This window comes from Sciurus vulgaris (assembly GCF_902686455.1).
Source record: "Sciurus vulgaris genome assembly, chromosome: 5".
In the NCBI taxonomy this organism is placed as follows: Eukaryota; Metazoa; Chordata; class Mammalia; order Rodentia; family Sciuridae; genus Sciurus; species Sciurus vulgaris.
In genome coordinates, this window is record NC_136465.1 from 103195569 (window position 1) to 103213058 (window position 17490).

The 17490-nt window shown below is 38.4% G+C and overlaps 1 protein-coding gene across 1 annotated transcript in view; it reads right to left on the minus strand.

The window, feature by feature from the left end:
* SLC2A13 (solute carrier family 2 member 13) overlaps nucleotides 1–5118 on the minus strand; it is a 332293-nt gene extending 327175 nt beyond the window's left edge. Inside the window, exon 1 of the mRNA XM_079139372.1 lies at nucleotides 4311–5118. Within this exon, the coding sequence (XP_078995498.1) occupies nucleotides 4311–4863 (553 nt within the window). The 5' untranslated portion in view covers nucleotides 4864–5118. The remainder of the gene's footprint in view (nucleotides 1–4310) is intronic.
* Nucleotides 5119–17490: the final 12372 nt, after the last annotated feature.

Consider the following 17490-nt stretch of genomic DNA (forward strand, 5'->3'; position numbering starts at 1 on the left):
ACATTTCTTCAATTCTGCTATAACCACACTTAAAAACATTGACTACAGATGACATTCTGCTAAACACCCACCCACAGTATGGGACTAGGTGTAAAGGATATACTTAATAAGATCACTCTGTTAGAATACAGTGTTTTCTGTGATATTAAGTGTCTCATATTTAAAATCTAAGTCTTTGGGTTGCAGTTGTGACTCAGTGGTAGAAAGCTTGCCTGGCATGTGTGAGGCCCTGGGTTCAACTCTCAGCACCACATATAAATAAATAAAATAAAAGATCCATTGACAACTAAAAAAATACTTTAAAATAAATAAATTAATTAAATAAAATCTAAGTCTTCAAATTTAAGAAGTTCAGGTTGCAATGGTAACTATAGGGACAATGAAGAAAGTCTGGTCTCAGGACTAAAACAGGCAAAATGAAAAGGCTAAAACAATGCCCTATTCACAAACAGGCACTCGGTAAACTTATTTCGTTGCACTTAGTCAAGGAAACAGATCCCTAAGCTAACACACAAATAGCCCTCGTTTCTGATGCTTCTTTTACTGTACGACTCATTTAACACAAATTAACAACTGTACCCACTGCATCTTTCTTTTTCAAAGATTTTCACTAAGGGACCACTAAATTCTCCTTAAGTCACATGAATTCATGCTATGCCTTACCCACCCTGTAGTAACCAACACAGCAAAGAATTTCTAAAACTAAAATAATTCCAAGAGGCAAGAACGTTTAGGGAAGAAGGTAAAAGAGCTTAAAGGCAGAATAGAAAAAAAGCAAAAAATAAAAATCAGACTCAAGGGATGTTTCATCTGATTACATTGTTTACAGCTCAGAACCTCCAGTGGCTATCCCTCCTTAGGCACAGCCTCTAAACCTGTGCAGTCTAAATTCCACTCTCATCAAGACCCCATCACTCTCCCTCACTCAAATATGTTTCAAACACTGTTTTAATTTTTCTTGCATTCATCCCTGCTGTTAATACCACCTTAAATGCCCAGTAAGGTAATAGAAAAAACAAAAGACTTTTGAGTTCTTATTTTTTTTAATCTGGACATTGTATCTTTTTAACTGCTCTAAAATGTTTCCACATCCAGCAAAAGAAGATCTAGTTTCACACAGGAAGGTTAAATGAGATAATATATGTATGTAAAATATTCCACTGTGCTTAGAATTATAAAACAGTAAATAAGCATTTTCTTGGCTCCCTCTTCACCACCTGAACTCCTTATTCTTCAAACTTCAGTCTAAACAAACTGTTTCTATAAAACCTTCCTTAACCCTGTGTTCTATTTACTCCCACCCCTCTCAAAATAATAATAATAATAATAATCATTCACTCTTCTATTTCCTCTGGCATTTTAAAGAACCTTCCACTGCATTTTAATTTTGCTTGTTTACATGTATTTCTTCTCCAACAGAGAATGGACCCCTCCAGGGTGAAATTTTTTTCTAATTATTGCCACCCCCAATCAGATCAGCAATGGAAGTTTTAATTAGCATTTGTTAAATAGATAATGAATGATTTCAATAAACTACTATAAATAAAACCTTTAGATGGTCTTTTAAATATTGTGATAATGCACTATTTTTGTCTTATGAAAAGAACAATTCTAACAAAGTGGTAAGTAGCACCCAACCAGAAGTGGAAGTTTAACACTGCTGCTCACTACTCATTCACTTACTCCACGAACATCTCCAGTATATCAGGAATACAGGGAAGAAAATCAACAAAACTCCCTGTTCCTGTGGGCCTTATAGTTATCATGGTATACTTAGGGAAGAAGTGATCATGGCAACTTATCTGAAAAAAGTACCAAAATTTATTATTCAACATTTACTAAGTATCAAAGAACAAAAACAATCATAAACCCCTGCTTACAGATAAAATTTTAGTTAAAAAAAAACACATGAAATTAGTCCAGATTTAGTTATTAAACAACCAAAACTGATCCAATGTTCCTTAAAAAGGCTCATGTTAAGGACCCATTTCCTTGTAGTTAAAAATAATTCCTGTGGGTTCTTTTGGAAGACTTGTGAATTTTAAGGATTTTATATGTACAACCACATGCTTAGCAGAGATCATAAATTGGAAGTGTTTTATCTAATTTTTTTTAATGCAGCCTATTTTAAAGCCTGTTCATGACCTTATACTATTTTTCATTTTCTAAATGAGGAGGGTTTTAACAAAATTTTGCATCAAGGCTTCTATCCTGAGGGGTACTTTCCAGGAGAAGTGCAATGGGCCTACTAGAACTGAACCAGGACCATGTTCCAAGCTGGCTTCCTGGTTCCGCCTAGGAACCCAGAGAATACAGAATGACAGTTCTTGCACACCCATATTTCCAACCCTTTATTTGCTTCATCCTTTTGTCACTTCCACCTTGATCCCTGAGCACCTATGCTTTCCTTTCAGTGCTCAGTCCCTTGCTTTGAGAGTACTTTCCTCATTACTGCTGTTAAAAGGCTCCTTGGTGTCAACCTACCACCTCCCCGGGTTAGGGCTTCTGGAGTCCCCCTGTGAGTACCCCTCTGCTCTCAGAGCTCATCAGCCATCGGAGAAGCTCCCTTAAGGAGCTCAGCAATTCCTTCCTTTAGTCCCACCCTACTTCACTTCCTGGGGACTATGCTCTCCTCAGCATTATGTGCACAACATCTGGAAGGGGACCTGATACACTATGACAGGTCACTTTTTCCCATCAGATAAGAGTAAAGATAAGTTTTTATGCAATACTCAGAAGTTTCACTGAGAGAGCTCTGCAAAATATCATCCAATTTCAAAATCACAAATAAGATCAAGGTCTACTGACCAAATCTTGCTACCTGAAATCCTAAAATGTTCTTCCTATGACAGAAAAGGGGGGAGGGGAGACAAAAAAAAAAAAAAAAAAAAAAAAAAACAAGCATCCCAAGCAGACAATGCTGAGAAAAGAATTCTAGTCATCTAACTTAAGGCAAATTAACTGTTGAAGGATCCTGAAGGCACAAATAGTTTCCATACAAAGAGATTTAATTTCAGTTGGAGTTTGGGCCATTTTTAACTTTATATGACAAATTCACATTTTACTGACAGCCTTGCTCTGTACCACTAATTAATACTACAATCAACAAGCAAAAGGAAGGTCCTTGATGACAGATTTTGGATACAAAGTGCAGTGAGGTGGGTTTTAGGCTCATGGTTCCTGCATGCAGTTGAATAAATGATGTTGGCTTTCCCTCTGAACCTAAGGAAAAGTATGAAAAGCACTGACATCAAACAAGAGGTGAAGGAACAGATCAGCAGCAGCCCCAGGTTTACAGTGCTCTCATCAAGCCTGAGCCACGGGGGAGAAAGACTTCAACAGCACCCTAAGGGAAACAAAAAACCAAATCATAAAATGAAACATTAAAAGAGCATCAGTGGTGTCTTAGAAAAATTACTCCTGAGATTTAAGTCACAACCTCCCCCCCCTTCCATTTCCCTCAAAAGAGCTTTCTAATAATACTGAGCACATTCCAAATAGCTTCCTTCTGCCAAGAACTTGCCAATTGTACCTCCCCTGCTCAGCAAGCAGGGTGAAAAATCAATGCCTGGGGAACCTTAATCCCTTCATTTTTAAAGTAAATTGCAAACATCCATCTTGCTGGGCATTTATCCACAGGAGTTGCTCCTAAATGAATTTAGGAAGTGAACAGGATCTTTAATAGGTAATTTCGTTCCCAACTGGAAAGCAGAAGATGCAAAACAAAGAGAAGGAGTGAATATATAGCCAAAGGAAAAAGTTAGAGGAGTAGGGAATTCATTCTGGAAAAAGGGTGAAAACTGAAGGACAATACAAAAAAAAAAAAAAAACAGAAAACAGAAAAGCAAATATTCCACCTAAAGATAAATGACTGAAGAAGGAAAGAGAGGAGTAGCAGAGAATAGTTTCATAGTTCAGAATTCACTCTGAAAAGTATCCTATTTTGTCCTCACCACTCGCTGGGTGCCGGGTCGGGAACTAAAAAAAGGGCATCAGGTTAGGCTGGATCAAGGAAAAAGCTGGTGATGCGGGTTGGTGGAAGAGCTTAGAGAGGCAACAACTGAGCAGAATGATCCGTGGGCGATCTAAGATTCCACGTGGGCTCGGGAGGACTACAGTGATCCCTCACACCCACCCTCCGGGGAGCTTTGGACACCCTACTAGCAGATGGGGTGTGAAGGCAAGAGAAGTAGTAGGTCAAAGACCGGCGAGACCTGCGGACCCTTGAGTGGCGCAAGGAACTTAAGCACCAGGGTCAAGGGCAGTGACGCCCGGGGTTCGGGAGCGCCCTTCGCAGTGCCCGAACTCACCGATGCCAAGTCCCACGACCAGGCGGCCGGCGAGCAGCGTCTCCTTGTTGTTCGCGGCGGCCAGCACTGCGGAGCCGGCGGTGAAGAGGGCACTGGCCAGGAGGATGGCGGCGCGGCGGCCGAAGACGCCGTTGAGGGCCCCGCCGGCCAGCGCCGAGACGGCGGCCGCCCCCACCGTGCTGGACACTAGCAGCTCCTGCCAGAGCGCGTCCAGGCTGAGCTGCCGCTTGAGCAGCAGCATGGCCCCCGACACCACCCCGGTGTCATAGCCGAACAGGAAGCCGCCCAGCGCCGAGAAGACGGCCACCACGTACACGAAGGCGGGGGTCTCGTCCTGCTGGAACTGCCGCCGCGCCGCGCGCTCCAGGTCCCCGACGCCGCCGCCCGCGCCCGCGCTCTGCAGGCTGGCGCTCGACTCGGCGGCCGCCAGCAGGCTGCGCTCCCCGGCGCCGCTCGCCGCGTCCGGCTCCTGCTGCTTCCTGCGCCGCTCGCCCATGAGGCTGCTCAGGCTCCGCAGCGTGTACTCCACATTCTCGCTCGCCTTGCGGGACATAGGGCAGGGGCCCGGGGCTTCCCGGGGGATGAGGCTCCGGGCCGGCGGTCTCGGAGGGCTGGACAGCCCGACCCGGCGGGAGCAGCCGCCGCCGCCTTCCCCCTTTGGGCTCCCGCTCCGGCTGCCACGGCAGCGCCCGCCGCCACAGCCGCGACCGGGAGAAAGTTGCTGCCCGCCGCTCTCCGGCGCTGCGGAGTTGGAGCCTGGCGGGTCTCACTCCAGACTCACGCCCCGCGCCTGCCTGCCGAGCTGGCGCTGCGGAGCGGACAGGAGGCGGGGCCGTGGGTCACGTGCATCCCGGCCGGCGGGGCGGGGCGGGGCGGGGCGGGGCGGGGCGGGGCGGGGCGGGGAGCCCTCCCTGGGCGGGGCCAGGCACCACCCTCCGGGACCCTAAACCCCACCCTCTTGGTGAGTCGCGACTGCCAACCCAAGACTTATTGGTTCAGGGCGCAGGGACCTGGACAGAATTAACCCAGGCTTCGCGGCTGCAACTGGGGTGCAGGCCCATTTGGGGATGCTGCTAACAGGCTGCCAGACCCGGGGATCCGCCCACAAGGATTGCACGGTTTGGAGGGTGGGAGGACAGTCAGTAAACGAGCCTGTCCAGCCTCCTAACGTTCTGGGGATAGCCAAGGTTGAAAAGGGACTGGGGGAAATATCCTGGTATGGTACATAGCAGATATCCTTCCTTTTATAGTATTGTGACATTACCCAATGTGTTCCTTCTCTGACATTAAATGAGTTTTTTCTCGAGAAATTCAGGACCAGTTTTCTCCCATTTCTGTACTTTCCACTCACATTGCCAATCTCTTTTCAAGTTATTCTTGCTTTAAAAGCATAGTACCTCTGACTCTATAAAATCAGTGATAACATATCTCCCCAAAGGAATCCCAACCTCCTTTTTTGGATCCTTGATTATAAAAGATGATTCACATGTATGCATTCTACTCTTATATAACCAGGTTTTTCCTATCGGTAGAAAGAAAACCCAAGAATCTGCTTTATGATTTGGTTGGCCATCTCCCCCTGCCTTTTCCGAAATGCTAACCAACAAGAAGGATACGAGAAGGATATCTTCTCTCCTGAAAAATCCTCGCTATTACCCTCCTTTTGAAGGAACTATTTTAACAGTATCATTTGCTTGAAACAAAGCTGTTTTACCTTACTTGAGGCCAATTGTTTTAATTGTTGTGTTAATTTCCAGATCTTGGTTTGGGTTCTTTTTCTTTTCTCCTCCGATTTAAATATTCTAAAGAGAAAGATAACTCGTCCCGCTGATATGCTTTCATTCCTCTGGCTGATGGCACCAAGTGAAAAACCATGGTATTCTATTCCAATTCAAGTGTCCTTTTTGAGCAAAAGGTTTCTTAGCACGGGGCCTATTTTTCATATAGTCTTCCTTGTAGAGAAAAGGATATTTTCATCCCTGTTGCAATAAAAAGTCATATTAGTTTTCAAAATTGCTTTCATTTGGATTATCTGTCACGATTATCTCCATAATATGGCGCTTTTCAGCAACTAGGAAAAATGAATTGACGAACTCAGAAGACTTAACTGTTTAAACTTATTGTAAGACTTTAAAGCAAAGCTCTGCCATCATTCCCAGGGTTCAGTTAAACAGAGACAGTCTTCAACTCTGTAGAATGATCTCTTTAATATTCAGACTTCAGAAAAGATTCAGATGACAGCGCGCCTTTTTCTGTCCCTACTGTAGTAAAACTGCACCCCCTGGTGGTGAGTCGGTTCACATGGCTCCTGAAGACAAGGGCTCCCCACATGAGCAGCAGCTAACTGTAAGAGTTTCTTCTTTTTGAGATGGAACAATCTTTTACAAACTCAGGTGTAATGAACACTTTGACTCCAGACCTTGCAAGAAATTCAGTTTGGAGTCACAGAACACTAAGCTACCACTTAAAGTGGTGTAGTTTTTTGTCAGTTCATTTGTATACCTGTGGTCAGAGTGTATCTGAGAAGTGTGACTTTCAAACAGGCATCAGAGAGTTAAAGAGCACTCTTCTTGGCCCTTGTCGGGAGCCAGGTTCAGTTTAGCACCAGACAATGAGTCTAAAACGGAATTTCCTAAAGCCTCTCCAGGCTGCAGACCATGTGAAATGAAAGGCTATGGGCTGAGAACCAAAAGCACAAGGATCACTACTACTATTTCATGGTAGAACATTCAGCTGACCACTTGATTAGTTTGTGCCTCATTTGTTCTCATTTGCAGAGCAGATAATGGGGATGTAGTTACTGCTCATTGACTGCAGAAAGTATGAAAAGGTATTTTTGAAATATTATTAATTGCAAACTCAGAGTAAACTGTAAGTATCATTGTAAGATGCACTCTAAATCCCCAGTTTTAAGAACATTTATTTTACAAACTTCAGAACCCACATAGTAGAAGGAAAGGAGAGAGACAAGTTTTATCTCTACTCGTACACATTCTGAATATCAGTCAAAGACACCGGTAATTAATACAACGTATGTATTTGTTGATGGGCTAAGGATGTAGTTCAGTGCTAAAGTGATTGCCTAACATGCACAGGACCCTGAGTTTGATACCTAGAACTACACACAAAAAAATTTTTTTTGGTTTTGTTGTTGGGAGAGAATGAAGGAATTGGTAGCAGAATGTTTTCTTTATACTTAATTTTTTATTCCATGAATAATGCATCCTAGGGCTGGGGATGTAGCTCATGGTAGAACACTGAACAAGGTCCTGGGTTCCATCCCAAAGCTGCAAAAAAAAAAAAAAAAAAAAAGGTAATATCTTCTTGTTGTAAAGCAATCTAATAAAAGATCCTTCCCAATTCTCTTTCCCACAATAGCGAACCCCTTTCCCCATAGATAACCACTTCAACTTTGAAATATATCTTTCTAAAACTTTCTCTGCATTTACCAGCCTATGTATATATGCATAGAATTAAATAGGTTGTTGTGTTTGTGTATTGTTTAGCTTATGAGAGATACAAAACACAAATCGAACTGGCTTATGGCAAAATAGTTAGGAAGAGGGAAAATTCATTGGCCTTTTTCTCTGAAAAGTCTACACTAAGCTGGTTTCAAGTGCAGGTGGATACAGGACTTAAGGATATCACCAAAACATCATCCATCATTCCACTCTGCATCTCTCTACTTAGGTACATTCTCAAATTTCATGTGGTGACTAAAAGGCTACATAGCAAGTTCCAAGCTCTATATCCTTTTCTACTCATGTCTGAGAGGATGGGAAAAGAGCTTCTTTCTCTGAAGCCCTAGCAAAATTCTTCTTGTATCTAATTGAATCTGCCAATTACATGTCCATTCCTGAACTAATTACTGCGACCGGGAGATTGAGTTTGATGATGGTAGGGTTAGAGTCAATCAAAGCCAATGTCTTGAACTTAACCAGAGGTAAATTATATATATGGGCCAAGATTGTAGAGGGTCTTCCCATAAGAAATTTGATGTACAGTTTTGCTGGTGATTGGCAAATAAATGCTGACAGTAAAACAAATTTGAGTTGCCACAAGTACCTAGTAAAGTAATATAGCATGAAATTGAAGCAAAGCATTTCAAAAGAGGGGCTGGCTAAGAGATCAAAAGTATTTCCCAGAGATAGAAGAGAATGAATAAGAAATCATTGAATTTGACCACTAGAAAATTAATGAGTGATAACTACTGAGATTAGAACAATGTTTTAATGACATTATCTTCAGGAAACCTAGTAATGTCAGAATTCAATTCTATTGTTCATTTCTTCTTTCTGTACACAGGCATTAGTAGCAACAGAATAAATATAAATATAAAGGTAAAGCAGGGTTCTCATGGCTTAGTTATGATGTAAAAAAAGTGCTTAGGTATTTAATACTTCCTCCTAAGTCTTGCCTTCTGTTATGATTTGAATATGTGGTATTCACTAAAAGCTCCTGTATTAATGCAGGATTATACAGAGGTGAAATGATGAGATAGATAATGAGATAGATAAACTAATTAGTCATCTTAATTTGAATGGTCTGAGTGGGTGGTAACTGTGGGCAGGTAGGCATGAGTGGAGGAGGTAGGCTATTGAAGGCTTCCCTGGAAGGGTGTATCTTTGCTGTGGCCCCTTCCCCTCTCCCTCTCTCTCTGCATCTTTGGCCACCTTAAGCAGAGTAGTACTCCTCCACCACACCTTTCCACCAGGATGCTTCACCTCATCTTGGGCCAGGAGCAGTGGAGTCTGCTGACCATGGACTGAACCTCTGAAATCATAAGCCAAAATAAACTTTTCCTTCTCTAAGTTGTGCTTGTCTGGTATCTTGGTAAGAATGATGAAAAGCCGACTAACATATCTTTCTTTGATTTGCTCTGAGGAGAAAGAAGAAAGAGATGGAAGGAGGGAAACAGGAATAAAGGCAAAGAAGAAAAGATGGTCCATAAACCGCAAAGGAAATGCCCTGTCTAGATCTGCCACCGCAGAAAGGCAGGGAGCAGGAAGCCTGAAATAGATGGAGCATGGATGACATTTTAATCACATTGACCCCGCCCATTAATAACCATAATCCAAGCAGGAATAGAACTTGAAACACATCATGATAAGATCTGATGCTTTGGATAGGGAGGGTTGCAATGCCTGTTCCCACTCAGAGACTTTTAAGAGAGTTGTTTCAGTTAAGAGCAAATTAGTGGAAGCAACTGGGACATAGCTCAGTGGTAGAGTACTGAACCAGTAGGCACGAGAACCTGGATTCTATTCCCAGTGCCGAAAAAAGCAAATTAGTGGAAATAGAAAAGGTAGGCTGCATTTTCTAAAAGTTTATCTGAAAATAAAATAAAAGAAGAATAATTTAAGGAGTTATCAGGATCAAGAGAAAGGGAGGGGGCAGAAGTTAGGCATGAATTGAATTTATTCAAGAAGTTGAAGTGTAGAGGATTCAATTCAAGAGCCTGACTGATTAATAGAGCAAAGTTCCAAAGAAGATAAGGAGGATAAGAGCAAGATCATAACAGGCAAAGCTAACCTAGCCATAAGGAGGAGAGACACTATGTCCTCTGAGAAATAGGGTCAATAGAAAAGAAAAGTAGGAAAGAAGATGGTATTAACAAGAAGAATGGGGAAAGAGTTCTATTAACTGGAGAATAGTAGGTATTTGAGGTTAGAGAAGAATATCCACCTAAGCAGAAAGACTCAATTTTGAATCTTCACTCTACCACTACCTTGACTGTGTTATTAGAAATTTATTTATTCTCTGTAAGCTTCAGTTTTCCTTAAAGGGGGATGATGATCCTGGATCCATATTTCAATGATTTCAATTCTAACAGAAAACCCATACTCCAGTCATCATAAATAGCATTATTGCACAGTTGTAAACTTCCAACTCTTGGACAGTCTCAGAAGTGGTATTGTTAGTTATAGTAAAAATGGTACCAAGAATCCAGTTCTAAGGCTGGGAATATAACTCAGTTGGTAGAGAGCTTGCCTCACATACACCAAGGCCCTGGGTTCAATCCCCAGCACCACCAAAAAAAAAAAAAGTTCTATCATATTCTCCATATTACTGTTCTCTATGTTGGTTTTGCCATCCACTTGCTTCCCTCAAAGTGGCAAGAGAGCTTGGACATTGCTAGGTATCATGTTTCTGACATATATAGAAAAGTGTAGTACCTAGTCCATATCCTCAAATGTAATATATTCCAGGTATAAAAGACCCCCATGCCCATACAGAAAAATACCTAATAACACAAATCACACTGCACTAAATCACTGCTAGAGACAAAATCTCCAAAGGGTTCAACTTTGCTGAATGTCAAAAACTTCTTTAATGACTCAAATGAGTAGCTGCAATTGATGAGTTATACACACAACAACAACAACAACAACAGAGACTTGGACTGCAATTTCAAGTCTTTAACCAGGTAGGACCCAGTCATCTGAAATGAGATCAGTGGGAAATATTTGTTTCAAAGTAGAATCACTAATAAAACTAACAACAACTTGCTTTGTTTAAGCAATCAATTTGGCATGAGGTTGTATCTTCAGCCAGTTTCAATCTTTGGGTTAGTTCTTGAAAAATATCATTCAAGTGGCTCTTATAACATGATAAATTCCTCACTAATCACTCTGTTTTAAACAAACTGTTTTGCATTTGCATCAAAATTGTAAGCTCACTTGTAATAATAACTGTCTGAAATGTAAGCATGGTACTATTATGACCTTGCTATGTCAAACTGCGTGAATTATCATGTTAAAACTAAGCAACTGGGATCAAACTCAGGGCCTTAAATATGCTAGACAAGTGCTCTGCTGAACTACACCCCAAGCTCCTGATTGGCTAAAATTAAAAAAAAAAAAAAAAAAAGTAAAATGGTATTTTGTTTTCCAATTCAAGACTATATAAATAATTATTTCAAAGGTATTTATTTTTTTAATTATTTGTGAAATATCAATTTATCGAAGTAAAGAGTATATAATTTTAGTTTGATTGGGTCTTCATTCATCTGGCCTATTAGTGATCACTCTGTTTTGCCATCGGTTTGCACAGCCATAGATTATTTATAATGAGGTACAACCTTTGTGTTTTATCTCCAAATTAATAAACATCTTACCTGGACATTACTTGATCACTATGTGATCAATCTTCTTCCTACTGCTTGGTTCTGCATTTTATTCTGAAGAAAAAAAAATGTCAAATAACAAAAATTGCACAAACCCCAAAACATCAAATAGGAATATCTTTTTAAATCTTTGAATAGAAAATCTTGGTAATTCTGAAATTGAAACCTAAGTCAATGTACTTATCAATTTGTGGTCTCTCATCTTGAAAAATCACTGTGAAATGTACAGAGAATTGGAAAGAAATGAACTATTTTAGTAGTGCTTCCTAATACCAAAATAAATAAATAAGTAAAAAGGAAGCTTCCCCCAGTGTGAAAAAGCATTCATCTGTATGCAATACAAAATAAAAAATGTGTTTCTGAGCTGAAGATCTAAGATAATTTCATCATCTTCTCAAAACCATTGATCTGTGTGAGATATTTGGATGAGTATTGAAAAATTCAGTAGATAAATTATTACTACAAGTTAATGATGACAGATCTCCATCAGGGTGTGATATGGTAAAGAAATAAGAATGTAAGAGTGCATTGACAAGAAAAGCAAAGTAAATTTCTTCTGTATGATCTTTGTTTTTTAAAATTGCCATGAAACTTCTATGCAGGAGCCCCAGGGTAATCACATCTATTTCTCATAGACCTACAGGCTAAGTATAGACTCAGCTTTCAATTATCACTGTGATGGATGAGAGACTCACAGTGTGAATAATAGATGGAGAAGCAGTCAACTAACATATGCACTACTCATAATTTTAAAGCCCTTGTTGACTTTAAAACATTATCCTTAGTTTTCCATGATAGTTTAGGTATGTAGAAAACCGCTTTGTGCCTTTTATTTTTAAACTTTATTTTCTATTTAAATTTTCGTTTTAAATATATGTTCTAATACAACCTGTGTTGTTTTGCTTTGTTTTTTTCTTGTTTTTTTTTTTTTTTTTCCTGAGGCTGTGTCTTCCTATATTGCTCTTTTTGGTCTTGAACTCCTGGGCACAAGCACTTTTCTGACTATGTCCCCCAAATAACTGGGACTTCAGGTGCACCACTGCACCCGGCTACAACTTTTTTTTCAATTTCCCAACTTACAATAGACATTTATCAGACCTTGTCATCACCTCACACATTTGAATACTTTCTGTTTCATGTATTGTCTGAATTGTGGGTTTGTTTTGCCAGAATAGAAACCAGCAGCTCAGTCTCCCAGGATATCCTAGAGTTTGGGGCAGGTATGTGCCCAGGTTCAGCCATCAAACAGATCTGCATGACATTTATTGAAGGAGATTTACATGAAGAGGGAGACACACCATAAAGTATGTTCTAGCGATGGTGGCAGACTGGCAGAGATATATACAGCTTCATCAGGTGACAACTGCAGTTTGCAAGTGCAAACGAAAATACCATGTCCAGACCTGGCAGCAGGAGCTGTGGTACATTAACTCAGCAGGAGCAGCAGCAGGAGCACACTAGCAGGGTCTCTACTGAAACAGTCAATGTAATACTAAGGATGTAATGGGGAACATAGGTGCCAGCTCTGATTCTGTGCTTCTTGCAAAAATTCTAATTTCTACTCATAATTCTACAAATAATATATGATATATAATATTTGTTTGTTTCTTTGTTTACCAAATAAAATATATGACAACCACAACACAAATGCTGGGAGGAGAAAAGTGAAAGCATATACTTGCAACATTCTCATGCTATGTCTAAAGTAGTATAATATCATATTAATGAAGGATATATACTATAAAACCTCAAGCAACCATCAAAATAATGCAAAAGAGATTAAAGCAATCAAATCAACAAAAAACATAAGATTAAATGAAAAATAAAATGCCTCAATCCAAAAAAGGCAATAAAAGAGAGAAAAGAGTGAAGGAGAAATGAAGAAAAGGTAAGGAATACAAAAGAAAAATAGCAAAATGGTAGATTTAAGCCCATCCATGTCAATAGTCACATTGAAGATTCCAAGAAAAGGATAAAGATTATAAGATTATATATGAAATGTAAAATTCAGCTATATGATGCCTCTAAGAAACCAACTTTAAACATAATTGATATATTAAATATTATACTTTGTATATTAAATATTAAATATTGTATACATTAAATATGAAAGGATGGACAAAGATACACTATGCTAACACTGCTTAAAAGAAAGCTAGAGTAGGATGGATTGATACAGACAAATAAGTTTTCAGAGCAAACATAAGCAGGATAATTTTACAACAGCAAAGGGGTCATTCCAACAAGAGAACACAATTCTAAAACTTTAAGCACGTAGCCAGGCATGGTGCCACATGCCTGTAGTTCCAGCAGCTTGGGAGTCTGAGGCAGGAGGATGGCAAATGTAAAGCCAGTCTCAGCAACTTAGCGAGGCCCTAACGGCTTAATGAGACTCTGTCACAAAAAAACAAAATAAAATAAAATAAAATAAAATAAAATAAAAAGGGCTAGGGATGTGACTCAGTGATAAGTGCCCTGGGTTCAATCCCTAGTAACAAAACAAAACAAAACAAACCCCCCTCCCCCCAAAAAAAGAAAAAATCAACAACAAAAAAAAGCAAAACGAAAGTTTAAGCATCTAAAAACAGAGCTTCAAGATACATGGTAGTTGTGAAAGAAAAATAGCAAAACCACAACCAGAAATATTAATACTCCTCACTCAATACTTGACAGAATTATTATAAAGAAGATAGTATGCAATAAGAATATAAAAGATTTGAATAACACTGTTAACTGGGTTAACCTAAATGATACTCCCCAATGGTAGCACAATATATACCTGTTTTGAGTACACATGGGACATTTATTCAAATCATAGCTCAAACTTTAAAAGTGATCTTAACAAACTTACTATAATTCCAGACATTCAAATTATATTTTCTGAGTACAATAAATAACAATTAAACTGAAATCAATACCAGAACTCTACTCCCCTAAATATTTACAAATTAAATATTACACTTTTAAATTAACAACAATGGATCAAAGAAAGAAGAGGGAGATTAGGAAATATTGTGAACTAAATGAAAATTAAAACAAGACAGGTCAGAATTTGTAGGATGCCTCTAAAGCAGCTCTAAGAGGAAATCTGTAGTTCCAAAAGTCTATAATAAAAAGAAAAAACAAGAATGAATGATATTCACAGTTCTTTAAAAAGATCAAAAAGTGCTATGGATGTAGCTCAGTGGTAGAGTCCTTGTCTAAACATGTGCAAGGCCCTGGTTTCAATCTCCAGTATTGCAAAAACAAACAATAAATACATAAATAATAAAAAAAAATGATAACCTTACAAGGCTGATCATGGAAAAAGGATAGAAGACACAACCAGTTTCAGAAGTGATAGTAGTTACATCATTATAGATCCCAAAAATATTATAAACATTTTATGCCAAAAAAGTCTAGTGCAATGAACATACTCTTTGAAATAAACTACCAAAGCACATTTAAAAAATCCAGATGATTTGGAGATGGGACATAGCTTAGTGGTAGAGTGCTTGCCTAGTATGTGCAAGGTCCCAGGTTAAATCTCCAAAATACAAAAATCAAAATAAATGAAAAAAAAGGAATAGATGACTTGAATAGCCTTACACTTAACTAAGTATAAAGCTTCATAGTTTGTAGTTTAAAGCTTTCACATGAGAAGAATTCCAGTTCCAGTTGGCCCAACTAGCAATGTCTACTAATAATTTAAAGGAAAAAATAATATGATTTTCTATCAACTCCTTTAGAAAATTAAATAGGAGGTAATACTTCCTAACATATTCTGTGAGGTCAACATTATCCTGACTCCAAAACCAAAGACTTTATAAGAAAACAACAAAACTATCTCCCCCATTTAATTACATGCAAAAATTCTAAACAAATTTTTAGTAAATCAAATTTAAGAGTATATTAAAAAGATAATACATCATTTATTCTTTTCTTGTTCTTAACGTTGAAACTGAGGTCATTTAACATAGTAAAAGGCAATTAAGTGGAGAAAGGGCAGTCTTTTCAATAAAAAATACTGAAAAATTTGGATATCCACACACATAAAAATGAACTTCAATCTATAAATATTAATTCAAAATGGATGACAGATGTAAGTGTAAAAACCTCAAACTAAAATTGTTTGGAACAAAGCTTAGGAGAAAATCTTTGCTACTTTGGGTATCTAAGACAAGGATTTCTTAAACGTAAACATCAAAAGCACAATCATTTAAAGAAAAAATTGGTAAATTGGATTTCAGCAAAATTAGAAATTTCTGCACTTCAAAACCTGCCTTTTATTTTAATTAAACTTGTTATTTTCAGATAAAAACAAATCATTATGCAGTTATAAAAAAAAGAGATATCCTACATACCATTTACCCAGTTTCTCCTAATAGTAACATATTCCTAGACTATAGTATAAAATCACAACCAAGCTATTCACATTGATATAATCAAGATACAGAACATTTCCATCACACAAGAACCCCTCAGGTTCACTGATAGCCTCACTGACTCCTCTTTCCTCACCTTCTCCTTGACCTTGGATATCATTAATCTCTTCTTCATGGATATTGTCATTTCAACAATGTTATTTAAAATCTGGGGCTGTTTTCACTTGCTCCAAAATCCTTTTTTTTTAAAAGTCTGCCTTTCTTCCATTGAATTGATTTCAAACTTTTATCAAAAAATTAGTTGGGCAGGACTGGAGGTATATGTAGCTCAGTGGTATAGCACTTACCTGGCATGCGTGAGGCGCTGGTGAAATCCCTAGCACTGCAACAAAATAAATAAATAAATAAATAAATAAATAAATAAATAAATAAATAAATAAATAAATAAATAAATAAATAAATAAAAGTGGGTTATTTGTGAGTTTTCGGTTTTGCTACATTGATTTCTGTGCCTATCTCTCCCCTCATACCACACAATCTTAATACCACAATTACTTAATGAGTCTTGAAATTAGGTAATCGGATTCTTTCTCATTTATTCTCCCTTTTGAAATTGTTTTAGCTATTCCTTTCCTTTGCATTTCAACTTCATTAATAAACATTTTTTCCCCATGGTAAAGATATACCAGAACTTGTTTAACCATCAATCCATTAAAGAACATGTGGGCTCTTTTCGACTTGGAGTTAGTATTAATAAAGTTGCAATAAGTGTGTGTGTGTGTGGGTGTCTGTGTGTGTGGCAGTGGTGGGAATTGAACCCAAGGCTTCACACATGTTAGGCAAACGCTCTTCTCCAGAACTGCATCCTAAGTCCTATTTATATTTTACAACAATTCTGCATATACATGTGGAAAATCTTGCTGGGATTTATGGTAGGAATTGTGTTAGACCTAGGTATCAATTTGAGGAGGATTAACAGCTTTACTCAATTGAGTGTACTGTGTCTTCAAATCCATGAGCATGTTTTGTCTTCTACTTTTATTTAGATTGTCTTTGATGACTTTCATCAGCATTTAGTTGGGGCAATACAAGTCCTGCACAAATTTTGTTAGATATAAATCTAAGTACTTGCTCTTTTCTAAAGTGATTTAAAATGGTATTTATAATGTGGACATCCACATTTTCTTCACTAGTATATAAAAACATAATCAGTTTTTATACATATGTTTAATGATATCTTATTAGTTCAGGGTGTTCTTTTGTCAAAAGATGCTTTTGGGGGGGTTCAGAAAATGTTTATTTTGTGTATTTGATTTTTTGTATTTTTATTTTTACTTATTTTTTTATTTTGATTCATTGTACACAAATGGGGTACAACTTTTGTTTCTCTGGTTGTACACAGAGTCACACCATTTGCGTAATCATACATGTACAAAGGGTAATGATGTTTGTCTCATTCTATTATTTTTCCTTCCCCCACCCACCCATCATTTTCCTGTATACAATCCATCCTTCCTCCATTCTTGCCTCCCCTCCCCCCACTTCCCATTATGTATCATCATTCATTTATTAGAGAAATCATTCAGCCTTTGGTTTTTTGGGATTGGCTTATTTCACTTAGCATGATATTCTCTAACTTCATCCATTTACCTGCAAATGCCATAATTTGCACAGTTTATTTATCCATTCA